The 21,212-nt window shown below is 55.3% G+C and overlaps 2 protein-coding genes across 2 annotated transcripts in view; one reads left to right on the forward strand and one right to left on the reverse strand.

Moving 5' to 3' along the window:
• Window positions 1-680: 680 nt before the first annotated feature.
• On the reverse strand, window positions 681-7,434 carry PSMA7 (proteasome 20S subunit alpha 7). The gene is made up of 7 exons (XM_003904534.5): window positions 7,190-7,434; window positions 4,800-4,926; window positions 3,746-3,870; window positions 3,009-3,131; window positions 2,105-2,224; window positions 1,306-1,368; window positions 681-906 (listed from the first exon to the last, which is right to left on the reverse strand). The coding sequence occupies exons 1-7, from the start codon at window positions 7,283-7,285 to the stop codon at window positions 814-816; spliced, it is 747 nt and encodes a 248-aa protein (XP_003904583.1). The 5' UTR covers window positions 7,286-7,434; the 3' UTR covers window positions 681-813.
• Window positions 7,435-7,697: 263 nt separating this feature from the next.
• SS18L1 (SS18L1 subunit of BAF chromatin remodeling complex) overlaps window positions 7,698-21,212 on the forward strand; it is a 37,172-nt gene continuing 23,657 nt past the window's right edge. The window contains exon 1 of the mRNA XM_031656890.1: window positions 7,698-7,874. Coding sequence (XP_031512750.1) covers window positions 7,806-7,874 — 69 coding nt within the window. The 5' untranslated portion in view covers window positions 7,698-7,805. The remainder of the gene's footprint in view (window positions 7,875-21,212) is intronic.

Here is a 21,212-nt window from a genome sequence, read left to right on the forward strand (position 1 = left end):
AGAATCTCAAGGTAGTCAGGTCATCACATACCACCTGACCTTGCTGTTAAAATGTTAATTGTTTTGACAATTGTACATTTTATGCTGAGCTCAAAGTGTATCTGGGCCCCTTTACTCCTTTTTAGAAGGTATGTGCCCAAAACCAAGGACCAGAGCAAGTGGTAGCATGGGAGAAAAGGGGTGACCCGAGGACACAAAAGCCTTCAACTGCTGCTGGACTAGAAGCCAAAATGCAAGAAAGGGCAGAGAATAGCCAGAACAGTCTTCAAGAGAAAGTAGGGAGCAGACATCAAGATGTGGTCTATGAAAGTCAGACATGGAAAGCTGCTTTGAACAAAGCGGCTGCTCTACAGAATTAACCCAGGGCTACCTGTGTTTGTGTCCTTGACATTATACATTCATTAGGGGACTAGAATGAAGGTCTAAAAGCAAATGGAAGTCATTCTGTGTCTACAACAGAGAAACGGGTCTGCTGAAGGCCAGGTTTCTATGCAGCACCCAGGGCAGCAGCTGATTTCCCAAGGGAGGAATCTCTGTCTCACACTGGCTTGCTGTCTTAGCCACAAGGAACAGAAAGCAAAGCTCAAACTTACAGCAGCTCAGGGTTGAAAAAGAAGGGTGAGAGATGAGAGGAATACTATGATTGCACCTAAAGATACACATTTCTCTTAAAGAAAAAAAAAGGTTAAAAAATACGGAAGTTTATTGTAGGACACTCAGTGTGAATAAATGGAATGGAAAGGCCTACACATCATTGAGACTCATCCATGATTGATTTGAATTTAAAAATTACAAGCAAAGACATTTTATTCATCATGATGCTTTCTTTTGTTTCTTCTTTTCGTTTTCTTCTTTTTCTTTTTCAATTTCAGCAACATACTTCTCAATTTCTTCAGGATTTAAAATCTATCAAAAAAAACTTCACGGTTACCTAAGCCAAACAAGGTGCCAAGGAACCAGCGCCCTCTTCTGGGGAGGGTAGCCAGGCTTTGGCACTGCTGCTCATACAGCCTCTTTGGAGAGGGACCTCAAGGAAAACAAGAGGATGCTGGCCTGACCTAGACAAGTATTAACAAGCAGCAGCAGATCTGACTGGCAGCTGCTCAGCATGCCCAGAGAACACGCGTGGACCATCTAATCAGAGGAAGATGGGAATCTTCTCTTTGACGTATGGGGAGCCTCAGAAAAACATTTTCCTAATGTTAAAACCACAGAACGACCCCATGATGTTTCCTTCTGAACTGGTACTGCCCTGATCATGGAGAAAACTCACAGGTAAAGAAAGCAGACAAACTTGGTGATTACCTTGAGGGGTTGATCTCGCCTCATGACAGCAAGTTCAATGTTTTTGCCACCTGACTGAACCACCTTGAAGGGATAGAAGACAGGAGCATTAGCCACCTTTCCCTATTCAAGACAAAAGCAGCTCTCAGGAGTACCTTAAATAGGTGTGTACCCAAACCCAAGTCCCAGGAATGGAGGTCCCAGCCCCCCAAAACCTGTGTCTTTGTCCTAAATGCATTTGTGAAGTCTACTTGGGATGCCTGCACACCCTCCTGCCTCCCAGCACTGGGACTCCTCTCTATTGCACAGCAGCTGTGCTCGAGGCCCTCCCCTTGACATAGCGGTCACCACCAGGAATCCTGATGCCTACACTCCAGCCTGGCCTTCCAGCTAGTCCCTCTCTGGTTTCACCTGCTAGCACTTCAAGGTCTCGACAAAGCCCAACCATATCTCCAGTTCTCTAATCCCGACTTTAGCAACAGTTCAAGCCTCTGGAAGGCCTAGTGATGGCATGAGGAGAACAGATTCCACAGCTGGACAGCTGGGTTCACATCCTGCCTCTGGTTCTCATGCTGTGTGCCCCTGCACAACCCTCGGCTGCCCCAGCTGGATAAAGGCACTAATGATCACACCTTGCATGGCTATTTCAAGGAACACAGCAGTTAGGATACACCATAGACCAGAGCAGTGCCTGGCACATAGCAGTCATTAGGCATTACTGTTGGATCCTTGCCACTTTCCTTGCTGCCCATCTACCTACCAGTCACCACCAAAACGTGGTATCTTCACCACCTTGCCTGGATTCCAAATGCAAACTTACTTCCAGGAGCGCCTTGATCACCAGCTTAATGGTCAAATCATCTGTTTCAATGGCTTCATCAGTATAGTTCTTCTCCAGGAACTCGCGTACTGACTTGGCACCCCGGCCTATGGCATTGGCCTAAAACAGATATGTATGTTGTCACGTGGCATAGGGCATGACAACCCAGGGCCAGCCCTGGAACACGGCTGCCCCACATGGGCCGCCCAGCCAGTGACGGTGGCAGGAGGCAAGCTGGAGTGCTGGACAGCAGCCCTGGACACAGGCCCTGCCTTGTGGCTTCCTTTTGCAAAGAGCTCTTTAGAATTGGTGCTAATTCTTACCAAGAATGGGATTATACCTTTTATTCCATTATCAAGAGGCAATGGGAGATTTTTCTTTTTTTTTTTTTTTTTTGAGATGGAGTTTTGCTCTTGTTGCCCAGGCTGGAGTGTAGTGGTGTGATCTCGGCTCACTGCAACCTCTTCCTCCTGGGTTCAAGCGATTTTCCTGCCTCAGCCTCCTGAGTAGCCAGGATTACAGGCATGTGCCACCATGCCCAGCTAATTTCTTTTGTATTTTTAGTGGAGACAGGGTTCTGCCATGTTGGCCACGCTGGTCTTGAACACCTGACCTCCGGTGATCCACCTGCCTCAGCCTCCCAAAGTGCTGAGATTACAGGCGTGAACCACCACACCCACCTGAGGATTTTAATTTATGTGGTCTATCCTTACAGCTTGCTGCCCTTTGATTTTCTTCCAAACAGCAATGTTTAATACTTTTCTTGCTCTCATAGGACTAGGTTAACTTAAACCGACTCATTCACTGATACAGGGCCTATAGCAGGAAGCCCAGGACCTCCCACCCCTCAAAGCCTTTTTCTGGCAAGATTGTCCAAAGCCCCTTTGTTTTGTCACGAACTCACCTTCCAGGCATGGTATGTGCCCGATGGGTCAGTCTGATAGAGCCTAGGAGTGCCATCAAAGTCGAAACCCACAATGAGAGCAGAGATGCCAAACGGCCTGCGCCCATTGCTCTGCGTGTAACGCTAGCAAGAAAAGAAGCAGGTCAGTACCATCCAACTAAGAAATTGCATGTGAGGAAAGAACCGTACTTAGTCAAAGTATGAACATTTTAAGTCATGCCTAAGCCCCCTCTCAGGTTACTAGCAGTTGAAATGATGTATTAGCCAACAGCTTTCAACATCCTTTTCTGCATTTTCACTCCTAGAAAGACTCACCTAGCACCAGAATTGTACCATGGAGGACAACTCAGGTTACTGGAAGTTACTTTGACTGGTAGACATGTATTCTGCTTACACGTTAATGGCATTTCCTCATAGGGTGGCTTCTAGCCCCCTTCAACTGCTTGGTGACTAGTAACTCAGGATGGCAAGACAAAAGCTATCATTTCCCTCTAGACACAGGAATTTGGAATATCCCATTCCAGGACCTGAGAACAGAACAGTGTTACTCAAATTGGTGAGCTAGGTCAAGTTACACTTGTGCAAATCAAGATCAGGATCATGGAATAAATCAGTTTTCTGATTCACCTGAAGTGACATGCAAATCCACATGAAGTGACATGGCAGGACAACCCGCCATGGCGGAGCAGTGACTGCCCTGCTGCCAGAAGTGAGCATGCGATCAGGCAGGCACCCACCTGCTTCAGGCTGGCGATGTAGCGGGTGATGTACTCCACAGTGACCGGGTCCTCCACAGTGAGCCGGTGGCTCTGGCACTCCACCCGGGCCCTGTTGATGACTATCCTTGCATCGGCGGTGAGGCCTGCAGGGAGAGCAGACAGGCTTCTGCTGGAGTAGAGAGAGCACAAACTACGGGCTGGGGGACGGACACGATGACGCAGCATTTAACCTTCCACAGACCCCCAAACCGGCAGCAAAGCTATTCTAAGTGACTGGCAGTGGAACCTGTCAGCCCCTGGGAACTTCTAAGAAATTGGGTACAGATGCTTCTCGATGTGCAGTGGGGTGGTATCCCGCTAAACTCATCGTAAGTCGAAAATACCCAGCTGAAAATGCATTGACTACCCCATAAACCCATTGTAAATAAAAAATTGTTGGCTGTTGTGCAGAATCTGGATTTTTAAAAACATTGTAGATTGAACCATACTAAGTCAGGGACTGTCTGTATATGAAGAATTGTGTGCCTCGGACCATACTTAAACACGGTACCTGAGTCCTCTTGGGAATCTTAGAAATTGAGTTAATCCCTAATTTCATTACATAAATTGAGATCTTCCCAGATTGGATCTGCTGAGAGGAGAACTGAGCAAGACCAAAACAGCGCTGAGAACATGCCGAGGCATGGCCTGCATCCACCAATGCGGTCCTTTTTACTGCTGGGGATGGCAGGACGTGGTTCTGTCCTCTCCATGCCACAGATGCAGTTAGCTTTAGAAAGTCCAGCTTTTCTCTAGATTGTAACTGACTGATACAGAAAAATAACAGTGGAGGTCAAATTGCACAGCAGCCAGAAGTGTTTTCATCCATTTAGCCATTTCTCTTTCACCCGCTATGGCAGAGAGGCCACCAAAGAAACTGGCCAACTTAAAAGTCCAAATTCATTTCCTTTAAATGATTTTCATTTACTCAGTTTATATGGCTCACAACAGCCCACACACCGAGTTAATCTCTAAAGCCCTGTTCTTCGCTGAGACTCTGGAGAGTAAGACAGCGCTCCCCACCGACGCGTACCTGCAAAGGCCATGCAGACATTGTCATCCAAAGCACAGATCTTCCGCACTGTTCTTTCATCCTGCAGTTTGGCTACTGACTTCTTCTCCACACCAAGAACAACAATGTCTCTTCCTCGAACACCAACCTTTAATTAAGATCCACAAACCACATAAGAAAGTGACATTAGTGCTGGGTGCAGTGGCTCATGCCTGTAATTCCAGCACTTTTGGAGGCTGAGGTGGGTGGATGACTTGAGTTCAAGAGTTTGAGACCAGCATGGACAACATGGCAAAACCCTGTCTCTAAAAAAAGTACAAAAATTAGCCAGGCGTGGTGGCTCAAGCCTGCAGTCCCAGCTACTCTGGGGGCTGGTGGGAGGATCGCTAGAGCCTGGTAGGTGGAGGGTGCAGTGAGCCATGACGGCTGGGAGACAGAGACAGCAAGACCCTGTTCCCTCACCCCACCCCACCCTCCGAAAAAAAGTGACACATGGTTCTACTGCCAGGCAGCAAGCACTAGGAGCAGATTTGAACCTCGGTCCTGGGGGATACGTACTCTGGGTAGCAGCTCCCACTGGAAGGTGTGTTCACCCACACCCCTTTCTCCTCCACTTGTCTGTCACTGTGGTTGGCACCACATCCTGCAAACCCAGGGGCATTCATGTACTGCTGGTAGAGCTAGCCCAGGTGTGCTCACCTAGGTGCCCAACCTGCGCCTTTTAAATGCTGAGATGTAGTTTTAGTTACAGCATAGCTAGTAAGTAACCATTATATAATCGGCATGTGTTTCCTTTCAACCCAATGAATCAAACAGTCCCATGCAAAGCCTGGAAGCCTCAGACTTTCACACTCGAGTCTGGTGTTCTGAAGGCAGTGTTTCTGTAGTTGTGAAATTATATTGAGCCACAATGCACTGTTTCCTGCACTGTGACATACTCATGTGACAGCCGTGGGAAGGGGCCTGATTTGCCACCAGTGGACAAGGTGTCAACTGTTATCCCAAATTGTTTATGGCTGATACTAGAGAAGGATGTAGCTGTTACTAAAAGCACCGACAATCACTGACAGTCAACCCCGAGTCAAGCCAGAAACAAAGGGAACCACCACTGGGATAAACAGCGGCTCCTGGTTTAGAGCAGCGGCTTCTCCCACTTAGCACTGTGAGCACCTGGGCAGGCTGATCTCACTGTTCCTGCCGCCCTGAGCACGGGTGGGATATTGAGCAGCGTCCCTGGCCTCTACCCTCTAAATGCCAGGAGCACCTCTGCAAGGTCTTAGACCACTAGAAAAGTCGCCACACACTGCCAGTGGCCCCTGTGGGCACAAAACCATCCCTGGCTGAGAAGTTCTGGTCTCAAGTGTTCGGGTTTTCCGGGAGCTTTCTCAGGTACTGACTCACTTGACCTTCAACTGACTCGAGGCCCAGAGAAGCTACATGGATTTGTTAAAGCCAGGTGTAGCCAACTGGCGGAGGTGGGAGTATTGGGGTCGAAGGCAGTCAGCCGACTCCTAGTGCTCTTTAAGCTGACTTAGATCACCTGATGAATAACTGGGCCTTCATTTCAAAACAAAGATTCAGAAAATGAAAACAATTCAAAATTTAGAGAACCGTGTGTGCTTTCTTTGCCTGCTCAAACCTCTGAATACCAGGTGATAAAAGAATAACGATCTCACAGGCTGACCAATAAAACTGACACGTCTTGATGCTACGAATTTAAGTTTCAAACAATGTCACTAAGGTCAATGTACACGAGCCCTCGTCAAAACTGAAACGGCCGTGTTCAGACCAGTCCTGACCCGGGCGGCTGCAGCCCGGCCCCGGGAAGGCTCCTTCCGGCAGAGTGCAGGGACCCGGGAGGCGCCCGCCACCGGCCAGACCAGCGAGCTGCTTTGTTCCCGAAGCCCACCTGGGCCTAGAGAACAAGTGTTGCCCTGGGGCGGGTGGGGGTCCCCGTAACGGGGGACTGAGCAGTTCGCTCCCCAGCCACCCGGCTGCGTGAACAGCCCCCAGCGAGCGCACAGTCGATCCCCCGCGGCCTGCAGCGGCCCTCGCCCGGCCTCTGCAAACCGGGTCGGCGATGCGACCCACGCGCCCGGCCGGGGCCAGGGGTGCCCAAGATGGCGTCGCCACGGTCCCGCGTGCCCGGTGCCCCACGCGAGGCCGGGCCCCAAGCGAGGCGCTGGGTGGAGAGAACGGGCCATCGCGGCTCATGCCAAACGCCGCCTCTGCAGGCACTCGTGGAGACCGGCAGCGGGGCCCGCGCTCAGCTACAGTCCCGACTGCCCACGCCGCTGCCCCGCGCACGCCCGCGTGCGCCCACAGCTCCTCGCCCGACCGCGACCCTCTCTCGGCTCCCCAGCCCGACTTCCGCCCGCGTCCCCGGCCCCGCGCAGGCCCCGGCGGCTCACCGCGGTCGAGCCCTTCTTGACGGCCTCCTGCGCGTACTCCACTTGGAAGAGATGGCCGTCGGGCGAAAAGACGGTGATGGCGCGGTCGTAGCTCATGCCGGCGGGGCGGCGGCCGGGTTCCTTCCGCCGCGACTCTCAAAAGCGCACACTCACGGCCCGCGCGCACCCGCGACTCCCGGCGCCACTGCGCCCGCGCCCCGCCCTCGGCGCCGTGACCTGCGCTGCCGGCGACGGGCGGCGTCAGGCGGCGTCGGGTGGCGTCAGGCGGCGCCGGGCGGACGTGCGGGCGCGCGCCGGGGCGGGGCCAGGCCGAACCACCGGTGGCCGGGGTTGGGAGGCGGTGCTCCGGCGGAGGGCCGGGCGCTGGGTGCGAGGGGGCCGCCGGGGGCCACCGTTCGGCACTGGGCCGCAGACCCTTCTGCAGGGCGGAGCGGCGGCGCCGCGGGCCCGGAGGCTCGGCGACGGCGACGAGGCGGACGAGCCCATGACGCGGCGCCCCCCGCGTCCCCCCCCCTCTGCCCCCCCGCCGCTACTGCGGATAATGAGCGCCTCGGGCCGCCGAGCGCAGCCGGAGTATCCACCCCGATGACCACGGGCTGAGTCCCGCGCAGCCACCATGTCCGTGGCCTTCGCGTCCGCCCGGCCAAGAGGCAAAGGGAAGGTCACGCAGCAAACCATCCAGAAGGTGGGCCGGGCTGGAGGAAGCGGGCGGCGGCGGGCTGGGCGGGCGCCGTGGGGCCGGGCGCAGCTGGCGGGCGCAGGGCGCGAACAAAGCCGGGGCGCAGCCGGGCGGCCGCGAACCCCGACGGCGGCCCGGTGCCCGTCCCCGCGTTCCACGCCTGCGCGCCAGCGGGCACCGGGCCGTGTGGGGGGCGCTCCTCGGAGAGCCTGCGCCAACTTTGTTGGGGCGGCGGGTCCCTCGGGCCGGGGCACGGGGCGCTGGGGGCCGGGCGGACGCTGGAGGGTGCCGGCCCCCGAGCGCGCTGTCCTCCGAGTCCGCGGCGCGCGCTGGGAACAGTCCTGGGCCGTGCCGGGCGCACGGGGACCCCTCGGGGCCGGGGCCGCGGCGAGGGCTCGTCGCGCTCCGCAGCCAGTCTCGGTGGCGAAGGCGGGCGGCGGGCGACACTCGCTTTCTGCGCTCAGCTTGGCGAGTGGAGAAGGGCGCGGGCCGGCCTCCGGGCACACGGAGATGGCGGGGCCCGCGGCCAGGGCTGCCCCTTCTGCCGCTGGAGCGAGGCGCGGACGATGGAGGCACAGAGGGACGCCTCCCAATGCCCATTTGGAGGGCATCGTTAGGCAGCTCGGCCCCGTAAGAAGCGCACCGCCCGCCACTATCCTCGCGGCCACGCCGCATTTCAGCGTGACACCCTCCCCCGCCGCCTCGCCTAACAAACTTGATGGATTTGCTCCACAACCTTTCCTCTAGCTCCGTAAGTTCGGCCTTGTGGATTTCAAGAGACAGCGTTTACAGGGGTTTGGGACACCGTTATCCAAAGCCCTAAGTTTTGAAATTGAGACTTTGCATTTTCTGCTGTTTTTCGGTAGAAGACAAATTCGGAAGAAAATTAGCATTAGCCATTCCCGTTTCAGTTGTCGCAACATCTTTTGGAGTGACATTGGTTTTTTCCTAAACTCCGACTCCGTCTTCACCCTGGTGGGATTGCAGGGATAAACAGTGGTATTCCTAGGTTCCCAGGAGCGGCGTGTCTCCCTAAGGGGGTTCACCTTGACGTTGACTGTGGCTCTTATTCCTTGATGACATGCCAGTCTCCTGTGGAAGTTGTCCTAAATCTATCGCCTATTTTGAGACTACCCTTGCTGTTGCTAGTTTTAGAAATTTGATGATCTTAACAAATGAGAACCTTGGCCAACTCTGAACAGGAGAGATTGAGAATAGCAGAAACACAGATTTACAAGTGTGGCATTTTAATTTACGTAGTAAACACTTATGTGTGCTTACTGTATCCTAGACACTGTTCTAAGGGTTTTATAAATTTTAATTCATCCAATTCTTCATAGAAGCTACTGGCATCCCGTTTAACAGCTAAGGACGCTAAGGTCTAGGGAGGCTGTGCCTTGCTGGTAAGTGGACGCTGAAGCCTGGGGCGCTGAGTGCCTTGCTGGTAAGTGGCACAGCCAGGTGTTGAACCCAGACTGTGACTCCAGGGTCTGCTCTGTTGGTACCCCTTGATCTGGGAACATTTGGCCAGGCGGAGGTCAAGCTCTAGGCTCAGAGGCAAATGTTGGAACCCGGAGCATCTCCTGGCACTCTGGTTTTTTGGACCTTAGCAGTCATTGTTCCTGAAGCTACCTTTGTCTTCAACGTTCGTCCTGTTATTTGCAGTGCGCACACACTTCCATTGAAGCTCCCCAAATTCTCCAGGTAAAAGTGTGTATTGAGGTGTTGCCCCAAACATCAGATTAGAAAGGAAGAAATGCACCTGTGGACTGTGTGTCCCAGGGCAGAAACTCAGCCTGCTGACCATTGGAAATGGATCTTTAGTTTAGGCTGCTGACTTGGCCTGGTAGGGCCAGCAGGCTGCATATTGGGCTTGGTGTTTTGACAGTGAATATATTTACCCAGGGATCTTTTACTGGGAGGTGTGAGAAGGCTGAGAAGGGTGTGAGAGGTGCGTGTTCTATGCCTAAAACGTGTGCTGTGTCTACAGTGTGTGCTAGTAGTCTCATGCCGAGAGCATTAAGAGAAGCCAGGGACCCCTCTGAAACCTGCTTGGTAGTGAAGGGGAAGGAAGAATACAACTTGTCCTTAACAACATAGTGTGTGGGTGGGGATCTTCCAAGCCAACTTCTACTCAACCTTCAAAGCCTTACTCAAATGTTCCCTGTCTCATGCTCCCTCAGCCGTCATGTGGCCCAGGAAGCACTTGCTTGGGCTCCTGAGTTCAGCATGTGACTGATGAATTCTTTGCTGATCCCCAGCCTCTCGTCGTGTCTGAGCACAGTTAGTGCTGAGCACGTGCCGGTGCATCTGTGACTCTCATTCCATCAGTAGAAGTGTTTTGAAATAAGCAGATGCGTTAGTGTCCTGTGACTTCCTTGACACATTACCCCAACCCAGGTGGCTTCAAACGACAGAAATCTATTCCCTTACAGTTTTGGAGGCCAGAAGTCCCAAGTCCAGGGGTCAGTTCCCTGCTCTTCTCTTGGCTTCTGATTGCTGTGGGCAGCCCTTGGGGTTCTCTAGCTTGTAGGTGTATCCAGCCAGTCTCTGATTTCATCATCATCTTTTTTTTTTTTTTTGAGATGGAGTTTCGCTCTTGTTGCCCAGGCTAGAGTGCAATGGCACCATCTTGGGCTCACAGCCTCTGCCCCCCCACCCGCCCACGTTCAAACAGTTCTCCTGCCTCAGCCTCCTGAGTAGCTGGAATTACAGGCGCGTGCCACCATATCCAGCTAATTTTGTGTTTTTAGTACAGACGGCGTTTCTCTATGTTGGCCAGGCTGGTCTTGAACTCCCGACCTCAGGTGATCCGCCCCCCCCCCCCACCCCCCTTGGCCTCCCAAAGTGCTGTGATTACAGGCATGAGCCATCATGCCTGGCCTCAATTTCCCAGTTTTTATAAGGACTCTAGTCATTGGTTTTAGGGCCTGCGTTAATCCAGCAAGACCCCATCTTTGTTTCATTTTCAAATAGCTTGTTTCTAGTACCTCCCATGCGCAGGGACTGGGGTCCGGGCACAGTTCAGCCCACAAGAGTGCATTTGTAGTGAGGGCTAGCTCAGAGAAAGAGAGCCATGAGGCGGAGGCAGAGAGTCACAGAGGGTCCCGAACCTGGCCTGCATGGAGCAGGTATTGGGGGACCCAAAGTGGAAGGGCAGGGAGTGCTGGGCTGATGTGGGGAGGGTAGCTGGTGGTGACCAGGCAGCAGTGCATGGGTGAGATGGTCAGAACCACTCTGTGGCAAGCACCACAAGGGACATGACTGTGCTGGGGAACCCTGTGGTGGGGCTGGGCCATGTCACCACAGTGGCCCTTGGGCCTGGCTGGCTGTTCTCTGGCCACCAGCTGGGAACTGTAGTGTCCTACTGTCCAGTGTGTGCTCCTTACGCTGCTGTTGGGGCTGGGGCTGCAGTGGTCACCGCGGACCATGTGGCCAGACTTGACCCCTGGGTTGCCTCCTTGCTGCTTGGCATACAGTAATTGGTCAATAAATGTGTTACTGTTTCTGTTAGTATTGGTTTTCTCATTGGTTTCCTTGGCCGGATAATAGCAGTGGTGTCTGCCCGTCTGCTGGGTGTCTGGATCCCCAGTGCCTGTTGCAGGGCAGGGTTGGGGAAAAGCTCTGAGGGAATGGGACAGAGCTGAGAGGAGGTGGGGCCCTGGGTCTGCCTGCTGAGTGGGTTTGGTGTGGGAAGACAAGACCTTTGTGGGGTGGGTTGGTGGCGTGCCCAGGGTCTGAGAGCCAGGGAGTGGTTGAACCTGGACCAGCCGTATCGCATGCCCTTGGTACCCAGGTGCGGGGGTGGGGCATGGGCAAGGGGCACACTTCTGGGTGGGGATGAGGTGTGGAGGATGGGGTGCACACCCAGCAGACAGTGGGCACCCTGTGTGCTCCCTCAGACCTGGAACTTGCCGTCTGAAGGAACGCAAGCTAACTTGGCTAGGAGGGTTTGTAAGGTGAGAGCTGTCCTGTGACTGAATGGCTTGGGGATGCCAAGCCTCCCTTGCACGTGGCTGATTGACAGCATTCTTCCCGCTATCAGAGGCTCCCCCCACCTGAGAAGGGGAGCATGGGGGCCTGTCTTTATATCGCCAGGGATGAGGGGTGGAGTCCCCTCATTCTGGAGCCTGGGCTCAGCCCCGGGGAGGGACCCTGCAGCCACAGGCCTTGCTTGGCCTCCTTGCTGTCTTAGGTCAGGTGAGGGAGGCGCTCTGCAAGGCCCTTGAACCTGAGCGCTGTGGGCGAGGCAGGCAGGAGAAAGGCATTGTCTCAGAGGGAGCAGCCGCAGCCTGGCCTCTGTCCCCTCTGTCTGTAAAGCCTGGCCATACACCCTCTTGCTGGGTGCTCCTGAAGGTGCTCTTCCCAGTCCTGCTCAGCCTGGAGGGTGAGGAAGCATTTGGATAAAGACACAGTGCCTGCCCACTGCCCTTTACCCCTGACCTTTCCAAGGCTGATGGGTCTCCAGAGTCCCTGTCTGCCATGCAGTCGCTGCGTGTGGAGTCTGGAGGCAGCAGCTGAAGGCAGCCCAGGTCTTGCCCAGGTGGCGCTCGCTAGCCAGCGGTCCCGGATGTTCTCCTTGAGGCTCCTGGCCTTTGCACGGTCTGTGCCCCAGGCCAGTGGGTTGGAGCCTGGGCACCTGCCTCTGTGTGCTTGGAGTCCGAGGACAGATTTCCTGGAATCCCCAGGCTGCAGATGGTAGAAGAGTCACGCCCGCCCCCAGTGGATGCAGGACTCACGCCCACCCCCAGTGGATGCAGGGGTCACGCCCTGTGGCGTGATACAGTGGATGCAGGACTCACGCCCACCCCCAGTGGATGCAGGGGTCACGCCCTGTGGCGTGGTACAGTGGATGCAGGACTCACGCCCACCCCCAGTGGATGCAGGGGTCACGCCCTGTGGTGTGGTACAGTGGATGCAGGAATGAACAGGCCCTGGGTGCTGAGGCAGTTAGCGGGCCAGCACTGATGGCCCGTAAGGCCTGTGGGGCCTGGGAAGAGGAAGTGCAGGTCTTCTCCTCTGGTCCAGGCAGGCACCTCCACTGCCTCCCTGCCTGTGATCACAAGAGGAATCCGAAAGGTTGGGAGAAGGTGCCATGGACGATTGCGGGAAGGAGGCTCCTGTGATGCTGGTCCGATTCTAATCGGCCACCACAGTTGCTGTGCACAATGGGGACGGAAGTGGCCTATTTATATCCTCCTCAAATTGGAAATAGGTGTGGGAAGCAGGCAGGTCCTTGGTGTTACCAGGATGAGGATGGGGGCCATGGAACTGCAGGAGGGCAGGGTGGGGCAGGCCGGACTTCCTGGGCTCACATTCTTATCCCGCCGATGGTGATGTGTGCTTCACCTTTCTGTGGCCCAGTTTCCTTGTCTTTAGCAAGAGGACAGGGCTGTGGCCTCCCTCCTAGCCTGTGTGTATGGGTAAGGCAATGCCTGGCAGCCTTGTCATTGGTCAGCTTTAGCCTTTGATCAGACACGCAACCAGCAAGGAACGGCCGGAATTTATCCGTGGCATTCGGAAAGGGAGGTAAGGACTCCATTCCATACTGCAGGAAACCATCGCAAGTCCAGGGTCGTGTCGAAAAGAAAAGGCAGTGTCAGCACATGGACGGGATGCAAACGTCACGTGTCGCTAGTACAGTAAGCACGTCTTCAGCTTGGGAACTATCAGGAGCAAAGTGATTTGGTTGTGCTGTGCTGTGAGACACCCCAGAGCACCATGAGACTGAAAGGGACTGCCAAGGCGTGTGCAGATGCGGCTGCTGTTGTGTGTGTTAAGCATGTCTTCACATGTTCTTAGAGTCTTGGAAATTGCACACGCTTGTCAAACACACAGTGGCAGGGCCATGAGGCAGCAGCCAGCTCCCCCCAAGGAGACTGCACGTGTAAATTTGGGGGCTCTTCTGAAGCCCACACACCGACACATATTCCGCAGTTGGGGGAATGTTCAGAGGGTCCCATTGGCTTCCATCAGTGGAGTCTGTAGTGTCGGCTTGCTGACCTTGGGGGCAAGGACGGAGCAGCTCAGGCTGGGCTCAGGGAAGGAGAGCTGATGGGTAAGCGATGTCTGCTCCAAGAACAGGAGTGGCAGGTGCTAGCACAGGTGCCATCGCCGGCTCAGCCACCTGCTGATGCTCAACCAGCTCTCCGGTCTGCCAGGCTGGTCCCTCTCACACCTTGATGACTCCTAGGAGTTGATCCTGTGTCTGTGTCCACGCCATGCGTGGGGAGTGCGTGGCAGCCCTGAGTGTAGTGGCAGAAGACAGGGAACAATTTCAACGTCTGTCCGAGGAGACTGAGTACTACGTTGTGTCCATGTTGTGGAATTCTCTGGAGAATAGGAAACATTGAGGTGGATTTTTTTTTTTTTTTAAGACAGAGTTTTGCTCCTTCGCCTAGGCTGAGGCGCACTGACGTGATCACAGTTCATGCAGCCTCGTCCTCCTGGGCTCAAGGGACAGGTGGGGTCTCTGTGCTAACAGAGGACAGTTTCCAAGATTTTTTGAGAGGAAAGGGAACTCAGTGGAGCAGCGGGAGTGGAACGTTATCAGGTGTGTGCAGAGTCGGGAGGGGAGCGCGTGGACTCCATGCGAGATGCTTCCAGAAGAAGCAGAGCTGGCCTCTGGGTGGGAGGAGCCAGGGGTTCCTCCTACAAAATTAAAAAGGTTCCAGAAGTCTTTGTAATTAGAAAGGACAACCACGAGGACACCGGAGGTGTTTCTACCCAGCGTGGGCAGTGAGCCTCAGAGCCCCAGGCCTCCTCTGTGTCTGGCTTCCAGGGCCCCACAAAGGTTCGTCACTGGGGAGAGACGGTTCTGCTGAGAGCCCCTCACCCAGGTTTTTGCCTGACAGCCCCAGCCCTTCACCTACTCTCTGTGGGCTCTGGGACCCCAGTTGCTCTCCGTCCTCAGTTCTCATCCTCACTCCCTTGCCTACCCAGTCAGGACCCCACGGTGGGGCTTCAGCAGTCCCAGGCCCCATCCTTGGTGCCTGGCTGTGCCCTGGGCCCTCCAAGCCACGCCCTGTATCCCCCGTCAGTCCCCGCCTGCCAAATCCGGCTTCTCTGCTCAGCCGCATGGTCCATCGCCATGGCTGCAGCGTCTGCGCCCCTTGGGTTCGTCTCCCTGTGGGTGCTGGGCTTGGCCCTGGGCATCAGCCAGCCTGACCAACAGAGACACGTTGGGGCCGCCCCTCAGAGCCTGAGACCACAGGGGTGACAACGCAGAGAGGGAGTGGGAGGCCCGGGTCTCTCAGCTGCCCCAGCTGCGAGCCCAGCCAGGCCCAGCAGAAGATCCTCCCAGCTGGCCCAGAATCATGGGAATTAAGAAATCATGTTTCGACCACACGGCTCGGGGAGGTTTGTTGTGCATTGGGTGGTGGATGTACCCAGCCGCTGGGATCTTGGTCCAGCCAGCCTTTGCAGTGAGCACAGGCTTCAGTTGAGAAAGTAAACCCTGCAATGGGCACAGGACTCCCGTCCCCCAGCAGCCCCCGTTCCCCTCTTCTCCAGCTCCCCAGAGCTGGCCTCCGTTCCTGGACACGCCCCATGGCCTTTGCACATGCCTGTTTCCTCTGTCGGGCCGCCCTTCCGCCACCTCACCCATGTGCTCCTGCCCAGCCTCCAGCCCAGCTGGAGGTCAACCCCAGAAGCCTGGGGCTCCGCTGCCTCATGGCCTTGAGCAGATGCTCACGCACGTTGGTCTCCACCTGACCGGCCACCCACGCCTACTCCACCATAAGCAGAGCGAGCCGCACCTCCTCACTGTCACCTCCACTCACCCAGGCCTAGGATGGGCACATTGATGAAGCATGCTCAGAGATGGGGTCTCCCCACCCCTCCTTACTGCGGCCCCCGATGCCAGCCTCTAGCTCCTCCAGATGGAGTTGCCACCTCATCTTTGTCCCCAGCACCCTCACCTCAGGAGGCCTCAGGCTACCAGCTGCAGTGCTTTGCCAGCAACGTCTCTGACACAGGTTTACCCCTGAACCTGTAGAAACTCAGCTTCTCTGGAAAGGATGGGGAGAACTGTGTCTCACGATGCAGAAAAACACACAAGTGCACATCAGGAAGCTGGGAAGCAGTGTCTGCAGAAGACAGCAGTAAATGCAGAAAATGTTTAACGCTCCAGGCCGCGTGAATGGCTTCTTTGTTCAGCCTAGTGTTAGAGGTACAACCAGGTAGAGGAGACTCAGGTGGGCCCATCACCAGCCCTGGCAACCCCAGACTCACTTCAGGCCTCTTTAAGGTCATTTTGCAGATGATACCGTGAGTAAATGCTTGTTTTAGAGATTTTCATAAACACAGACATGTAAGAAACTAGAGATCGACAAGCTCCAGAGCGGGGGCCGCAGCTGCCTGTCAGTGCATTTTTCTCCTGTCGGGGTCTTTTGCTTTGGATTTTGTGCTCACCAAAGCCACGCAGGCACATGAGGAGTCAAGACGTGCCGTGGGCGTGTATGTTCGCTGTTCTCTCACACAGCTCTGAAGAAAACCTGAGACTGGCTAATTTATGAAGGAAAGAGGCTTAATTAACTCACAGTTCCGCCGGGCTGGGGAGGCCTCAGGAAACTTACAATCATGGCAGAAGGGGAAGCAAGGCACCTTCTTCACAAGGCGGCAGGAAGGAGAAATGCAAGCAGGGGAAATGCCAGGCGCTTGTAAAACCAACAGATCTCGTGCGAACTCACTCACCATCACGAGAACTGCATGGGGGAAGCAGCTCCCATCCATCCAATTGCTTCCCACCAGGTTCCTCCCACGACACGTGGGGCTTGTGGGAACTACAGTTCAAGATGAGATTTGGGTGGGGACACGGCCAGACCAGATCAGGGTGTGAGTAACCTGAGGAGTAATGCCTCCTGCCTCCCAGAAGCACCCTCTTGCCCTTCTCAAGGCCAAACCAAGTGGCCACTTTGGAACGGGTTTAGGGCTGGTGACCAGGGAGAACGGGTCACCAGGTAAGGTCTGCCCTCCCTGCTGCACACCTGCGCTTCCCACTCATACCCGTCAGAGTGGCTTTCTCTGGGGTTGGATCTGCCTCTGCTGTTGACGGGTGATGACAGACACCTTGCTCACTGCTGAACCACGCAGGATCATGTGACTGCTTTTCCTACCTGGCTTTTGTTTTCCCTGGAGTTGTTGATTGTTTTTCTTTTTGATCACTTGTCACTAGTGTATCTCCTCCTTCGCTCAGGTATTCTTCTGGGTTTCAGTCTTGGGGCTGCTCTCCGTGGGCCTGCCACCATTGGCCAAATTCCTTTGGCTTCTCTTGGGTTGGGTCTTGGATCTTCTCCTGGGATTTGCTCCCTTGGTTTGGGGAGGGAGGCGCATCATTTTATGGCCTCCTGAGAACAGGTGTTTGGGATGTGCCCCTTTAAACAGAATTCTCATACTCTCCTCATCTGACTGCCCACATGTTAATGCCACCTCATTTGCTGTCCCCTCCCTCTTCTGTCCTGTGGACACGTTACTTTTGCCCTGACAATTTGAGAATGAGTTGTAGACTTGGTGCCCCTTTACTCCCAAATACTTGAGTGTGACTTTGCTGCCAACATGGACATGATACTGTACAAAGATTGAAATGGGGGAGCTGATGTGGCAGCAGCGCAGCCATCTGCTCTGACTCACTCTGACTTCCCTGTTGTCCCGGTAATGGCCTTTGTAGAACATCATTAAGGATTATTGGAAGGACTCCGGGACCATGTCTGTTGAGTCTCTCCTGGTTGAGAAGCACTCGTCCATCTTCCTTATCTTTGATGACTGGCAGTTTTCGAAGAATGCCAGCCAGTCATCAAGTGCCCTTGGTTTGGGTACAGGGTACGTTTTCCTAACTTGCGGGTCTGAAAGTGCGTCTGTTCTCCCGTCATTCCTGGTTGGGGTCTCGGCTGACAATTTCTGTGCAGAAGTCTCCCTCAGGATCAGACCATAGCCCTTCTGGAAGCCTCCGTGGTGAGTTCATCTCTCCCTCAGAGCCTCCCTCAGGCCAGGCCATCGGCCCCCCCCGAGGTCTCCGTTGGGCCTGGGTCATTGCCCTTCAGGGGGTGTATGGAGCACAGCTCCTCCGGAAGTCTCCTTGGGATTGTCACCCCCTGCGGGCCCACGTAGGAGGCTCCATGCCCTCAGAATTCACTGTCCTTCACGTGGAACCTGGTTTTTCTCTCCTGTCATGTTTAGGATCTTTCTTTGTCCCTGGTCTTTTTTGGCAGACTGGTCACCTGAGAGCCCTTCCGATGGGGAAATGCGTCCTTCAGCTCTGATTGAAGGATTGGGGGGTGATTTCCTCGCTGCTCCTATCTCTGGGGCTCCTGGAGGGCCGCGCTGGTCCACTCCTCTCTTGGCAATCTTTCTGTTTTCTCCTCGGTCGATCCGTCCTGCTTTCCGGGACTCTTCTTCAACTTCATATTCTGCTCGTCCGTTGAGCTGTGTTATGGCTAACAGGTTCTCACCTCCAGAGCTCTTCCGTCTGTTGTTTCTAACCAGCATCATCTTTTGTGAGGCTCCAGTAACCTGCATCGCTGCACCAGCTGTCTTCGTGAGGATATTAATAATAGGTTTTGTTGGATTTTTTTGAAAAAATTTCAGGCCGCGCACGATGGTTCATGCACTTGGGGAGGCCAAGGCGGGTGGATCACTTGAACCTAGGAGTTCGAGACCAGCCTGAGGCAACACAGGGAGACCCTGTCTCTACCCAAAAAAAAAAAAAAGAAAAAAAAGCATTTAGCCAGGCATGGGGGCACACACCTGTATTCTCAGCTACTCGGGAGGCTGAGGTAGGAGGATCACTTGAGCCTGGGAGGTGGAGGTTGCAGGGAGCCAAGATCACGCCACTGTATTCCAGCCTGGGTGATAGAGCGAGACCCTGTCTCAGAAGAAAAGCAATAGAAAAAAAGTTTCCGTCTTGCATAACCTTCGTCTCTGGATTTTGGCCTCTGTGGCTGGTTTTGGCCTTTGTCTTTCAAATGGCACTGTTGTGGCTTCTGGGGATTGGAGGCTGGAGCGCTGCCTGCTGTGCTCAGGCAGGCGTGTGGTCGGTCTGTGGTTCGCTCTGAGGTGCACATTCCCTTCAGTACCCAGAGTGTCTTTCCTCCAGGCTGGTCACTTTCCTGGAGACGCCCCCCTCATCCAGTCCCATCTCCTACCGGCAGATCCTGGACGACCCTGAAAGGTGCCGGAATCTTAACATTCCTGAGCCTTGTGGGGCTTCGCAGCACAGTGTGGCTCAGGCCAGGCGCCCTGGGGACACTGATCTGGTTGTCACTCGTCCATGTGCTCTTTAGCTTCAAACTCCCGTGGCTGGCGTCTTGTGCCCTCCCCTTTCTGTCTGTAGAAGGCCGTACCTGTTCCATCCTCAGTTGCCGGCCGGGGCGTGGGGCTTGGGGCGTCCAGTCTGCCACCTTTCATTCCACCTGTCCTGCCCTTTTAGAAACAGGTATGTGTGTAACGTATGTGAGAAAGTTCTCTGTATCCAGTTTTTTAAAAACGCACACCAGTACTGTGTTTTGTCGTGCGTGCATAAACTCCGCGGCACTGCCCTGGCCAGTGCACAACCGCGGGGCTCTGCTTAATGAAGTCGGCGGCTTGCCCCCCCCCCGGCCCATCCTGGCCCCGTGCTGGGAGTGATGCTGAAACGCCGGCCTAGTTCGTGTCTCTGGAGACAATCTCTGCCTGGGGGTTAGGAGTTGAGAAGGGGAAGCACTTAAAGGGAAAGCAAGAAAGCCCATAGTTGTCCCCTTCCTTCAGTTCATCTGGAGGCAGAGCCATCTGGAATGCCAGCGCCTGGCAGGTGGACTCACCCTCACCTGCCCACAGGTAAGCCTGGCCCGCAGCGCCCCCTCGCGGCGCCCCTGTCTCAGGACGGCTCCTCGGCCCCATTGGGCTCAGCTGAGTGCAGGCCACCTTGTCCCCAGCAGGGAGAAAAGTGATAAAGAGTGGAAAGGGGGAAGGTATAACTGAAAGAAAAAATAGAGCAGGATAAACTAATCCTGAAGTTGTGGAGACGGGCGGAGGAGGAAGCTGAGTCGAGGGCAGCCACTTAGCTGGGGCTGTGGGCCCGGGCTCTGCTCTGCTAGGTGGCCTGGCTGGGCTCTCTCCGCCCTGGACTCCCTCTGCCTGTGGATGGGTTTGGGCCCCAAGGTCAGACTGCGGTTAAAGGGGCCACGTTGCAGGGTGGAGGCACAGCTGGGTGGCCCCAGGTCCCCAGGCAGGCAGGTGAGCTCCTCCTCCCCTTGCCCTAGGGGTCCCCTGCTCCAGGGCCTGTTGAGCTCCTCACAGGGCTGAGATGACCCAGCACGCTGTGGTGGAGCGAAAAGGCACGGCTTCTTCCTTGCCTGCTAGCCTCTGAGCAAAGGCCTTTTTATGGAAAGCAGCAGGTGTGGTGGGCTCAGTCCTGTGCTTCCCTGCAGGTGGAGGCGGCTGGTCACAGGGCGGGTGTCCCCTCTTTTCAGTCTCCTCCCACGCCCCCTCTCTCCTCTTTCACCTCCTGTTGGGTCGCCATGGGCCACCCAGTGCTGCCCCCAGGTGGACACCTTGGAAGAGCCGGCTCTTTTGTGCCTGCTCCCCATGGCCCGTGGGCATCCTGTGTGGTGTGTGCAGGATGCCGCCTGGCCCCAGTCCCTGTTCCTCTGCTGCCACCCACCCCTCCCCACTTCTACCAACCACCAGACTCAGCACATCCTGAGCACGTGCAGGTGTGTGCATACAAGGCCTTGGGCCGCTTGATTTGGGAGTGCTCCAGAACCCCCCTGGGGCCACACGAGCACGTTCGGGAGCCCCTTTAGGAAGGAAACCTGGGGAATCTGTGGGCCCAGCCCCTTGCTGCTCAGGTGCGGCCAGGCACACGGGTCACCAGGTCACAGACAGGCTGAGCCCCTGCATCTGACGGGTTCCTGGCAGTGCCCATCTTGAACGTGGAGCGTGCTTGGCGGAGTGTGTGCCTGGCTGTCCCTGAACCAGAAGCCTCCATTTTGCCGGTTCTAGGAGCACGTGGTGCCTGCACAGAGACCCTGGCCCAGCTCTGGGAGGCCCACATCTGGCCGTTCACCTGAGTCACTTGAGACTGGTTTAATCTGAGTTTGGAGTCATGACCCTGTCTGTGCACACACACTATGTGTAAGATACAGAAGGTTCAAGACGGGACTGGCCTTCCCTGTGTGGCCTGTGGGCCCATCCTGCTGTTCTGCTGCATTTCAGCACTCCAGGGGTGAGGGCTGTGGGTCGCCAGCCCTAGGTCCAGGTCATGCCCAGTTCCACAGTCTCACCCACCTTTCCTGCCCGCACGCCAGCCTGTGTTGTGTGTGGTGTCTTCTACCCGTAGTGCTGTCCCTGCCCCTTCCAGACCCTTTC

The sequence above is a fragment of the Papio anubis genome, chromosome 16 (assembly GCF_008728515.1).
Source record: "Papio anubis isolate 15944 chromosome 16, Panubis1.0, whole genome shotgun sequence".
NCBI classification, from domain to species: domain Eukaryota; kingdom Metazoa; phylum Chordata; class Mammalia; order Primates; family Cercopithecidae; genus Papio; species Papio anubis.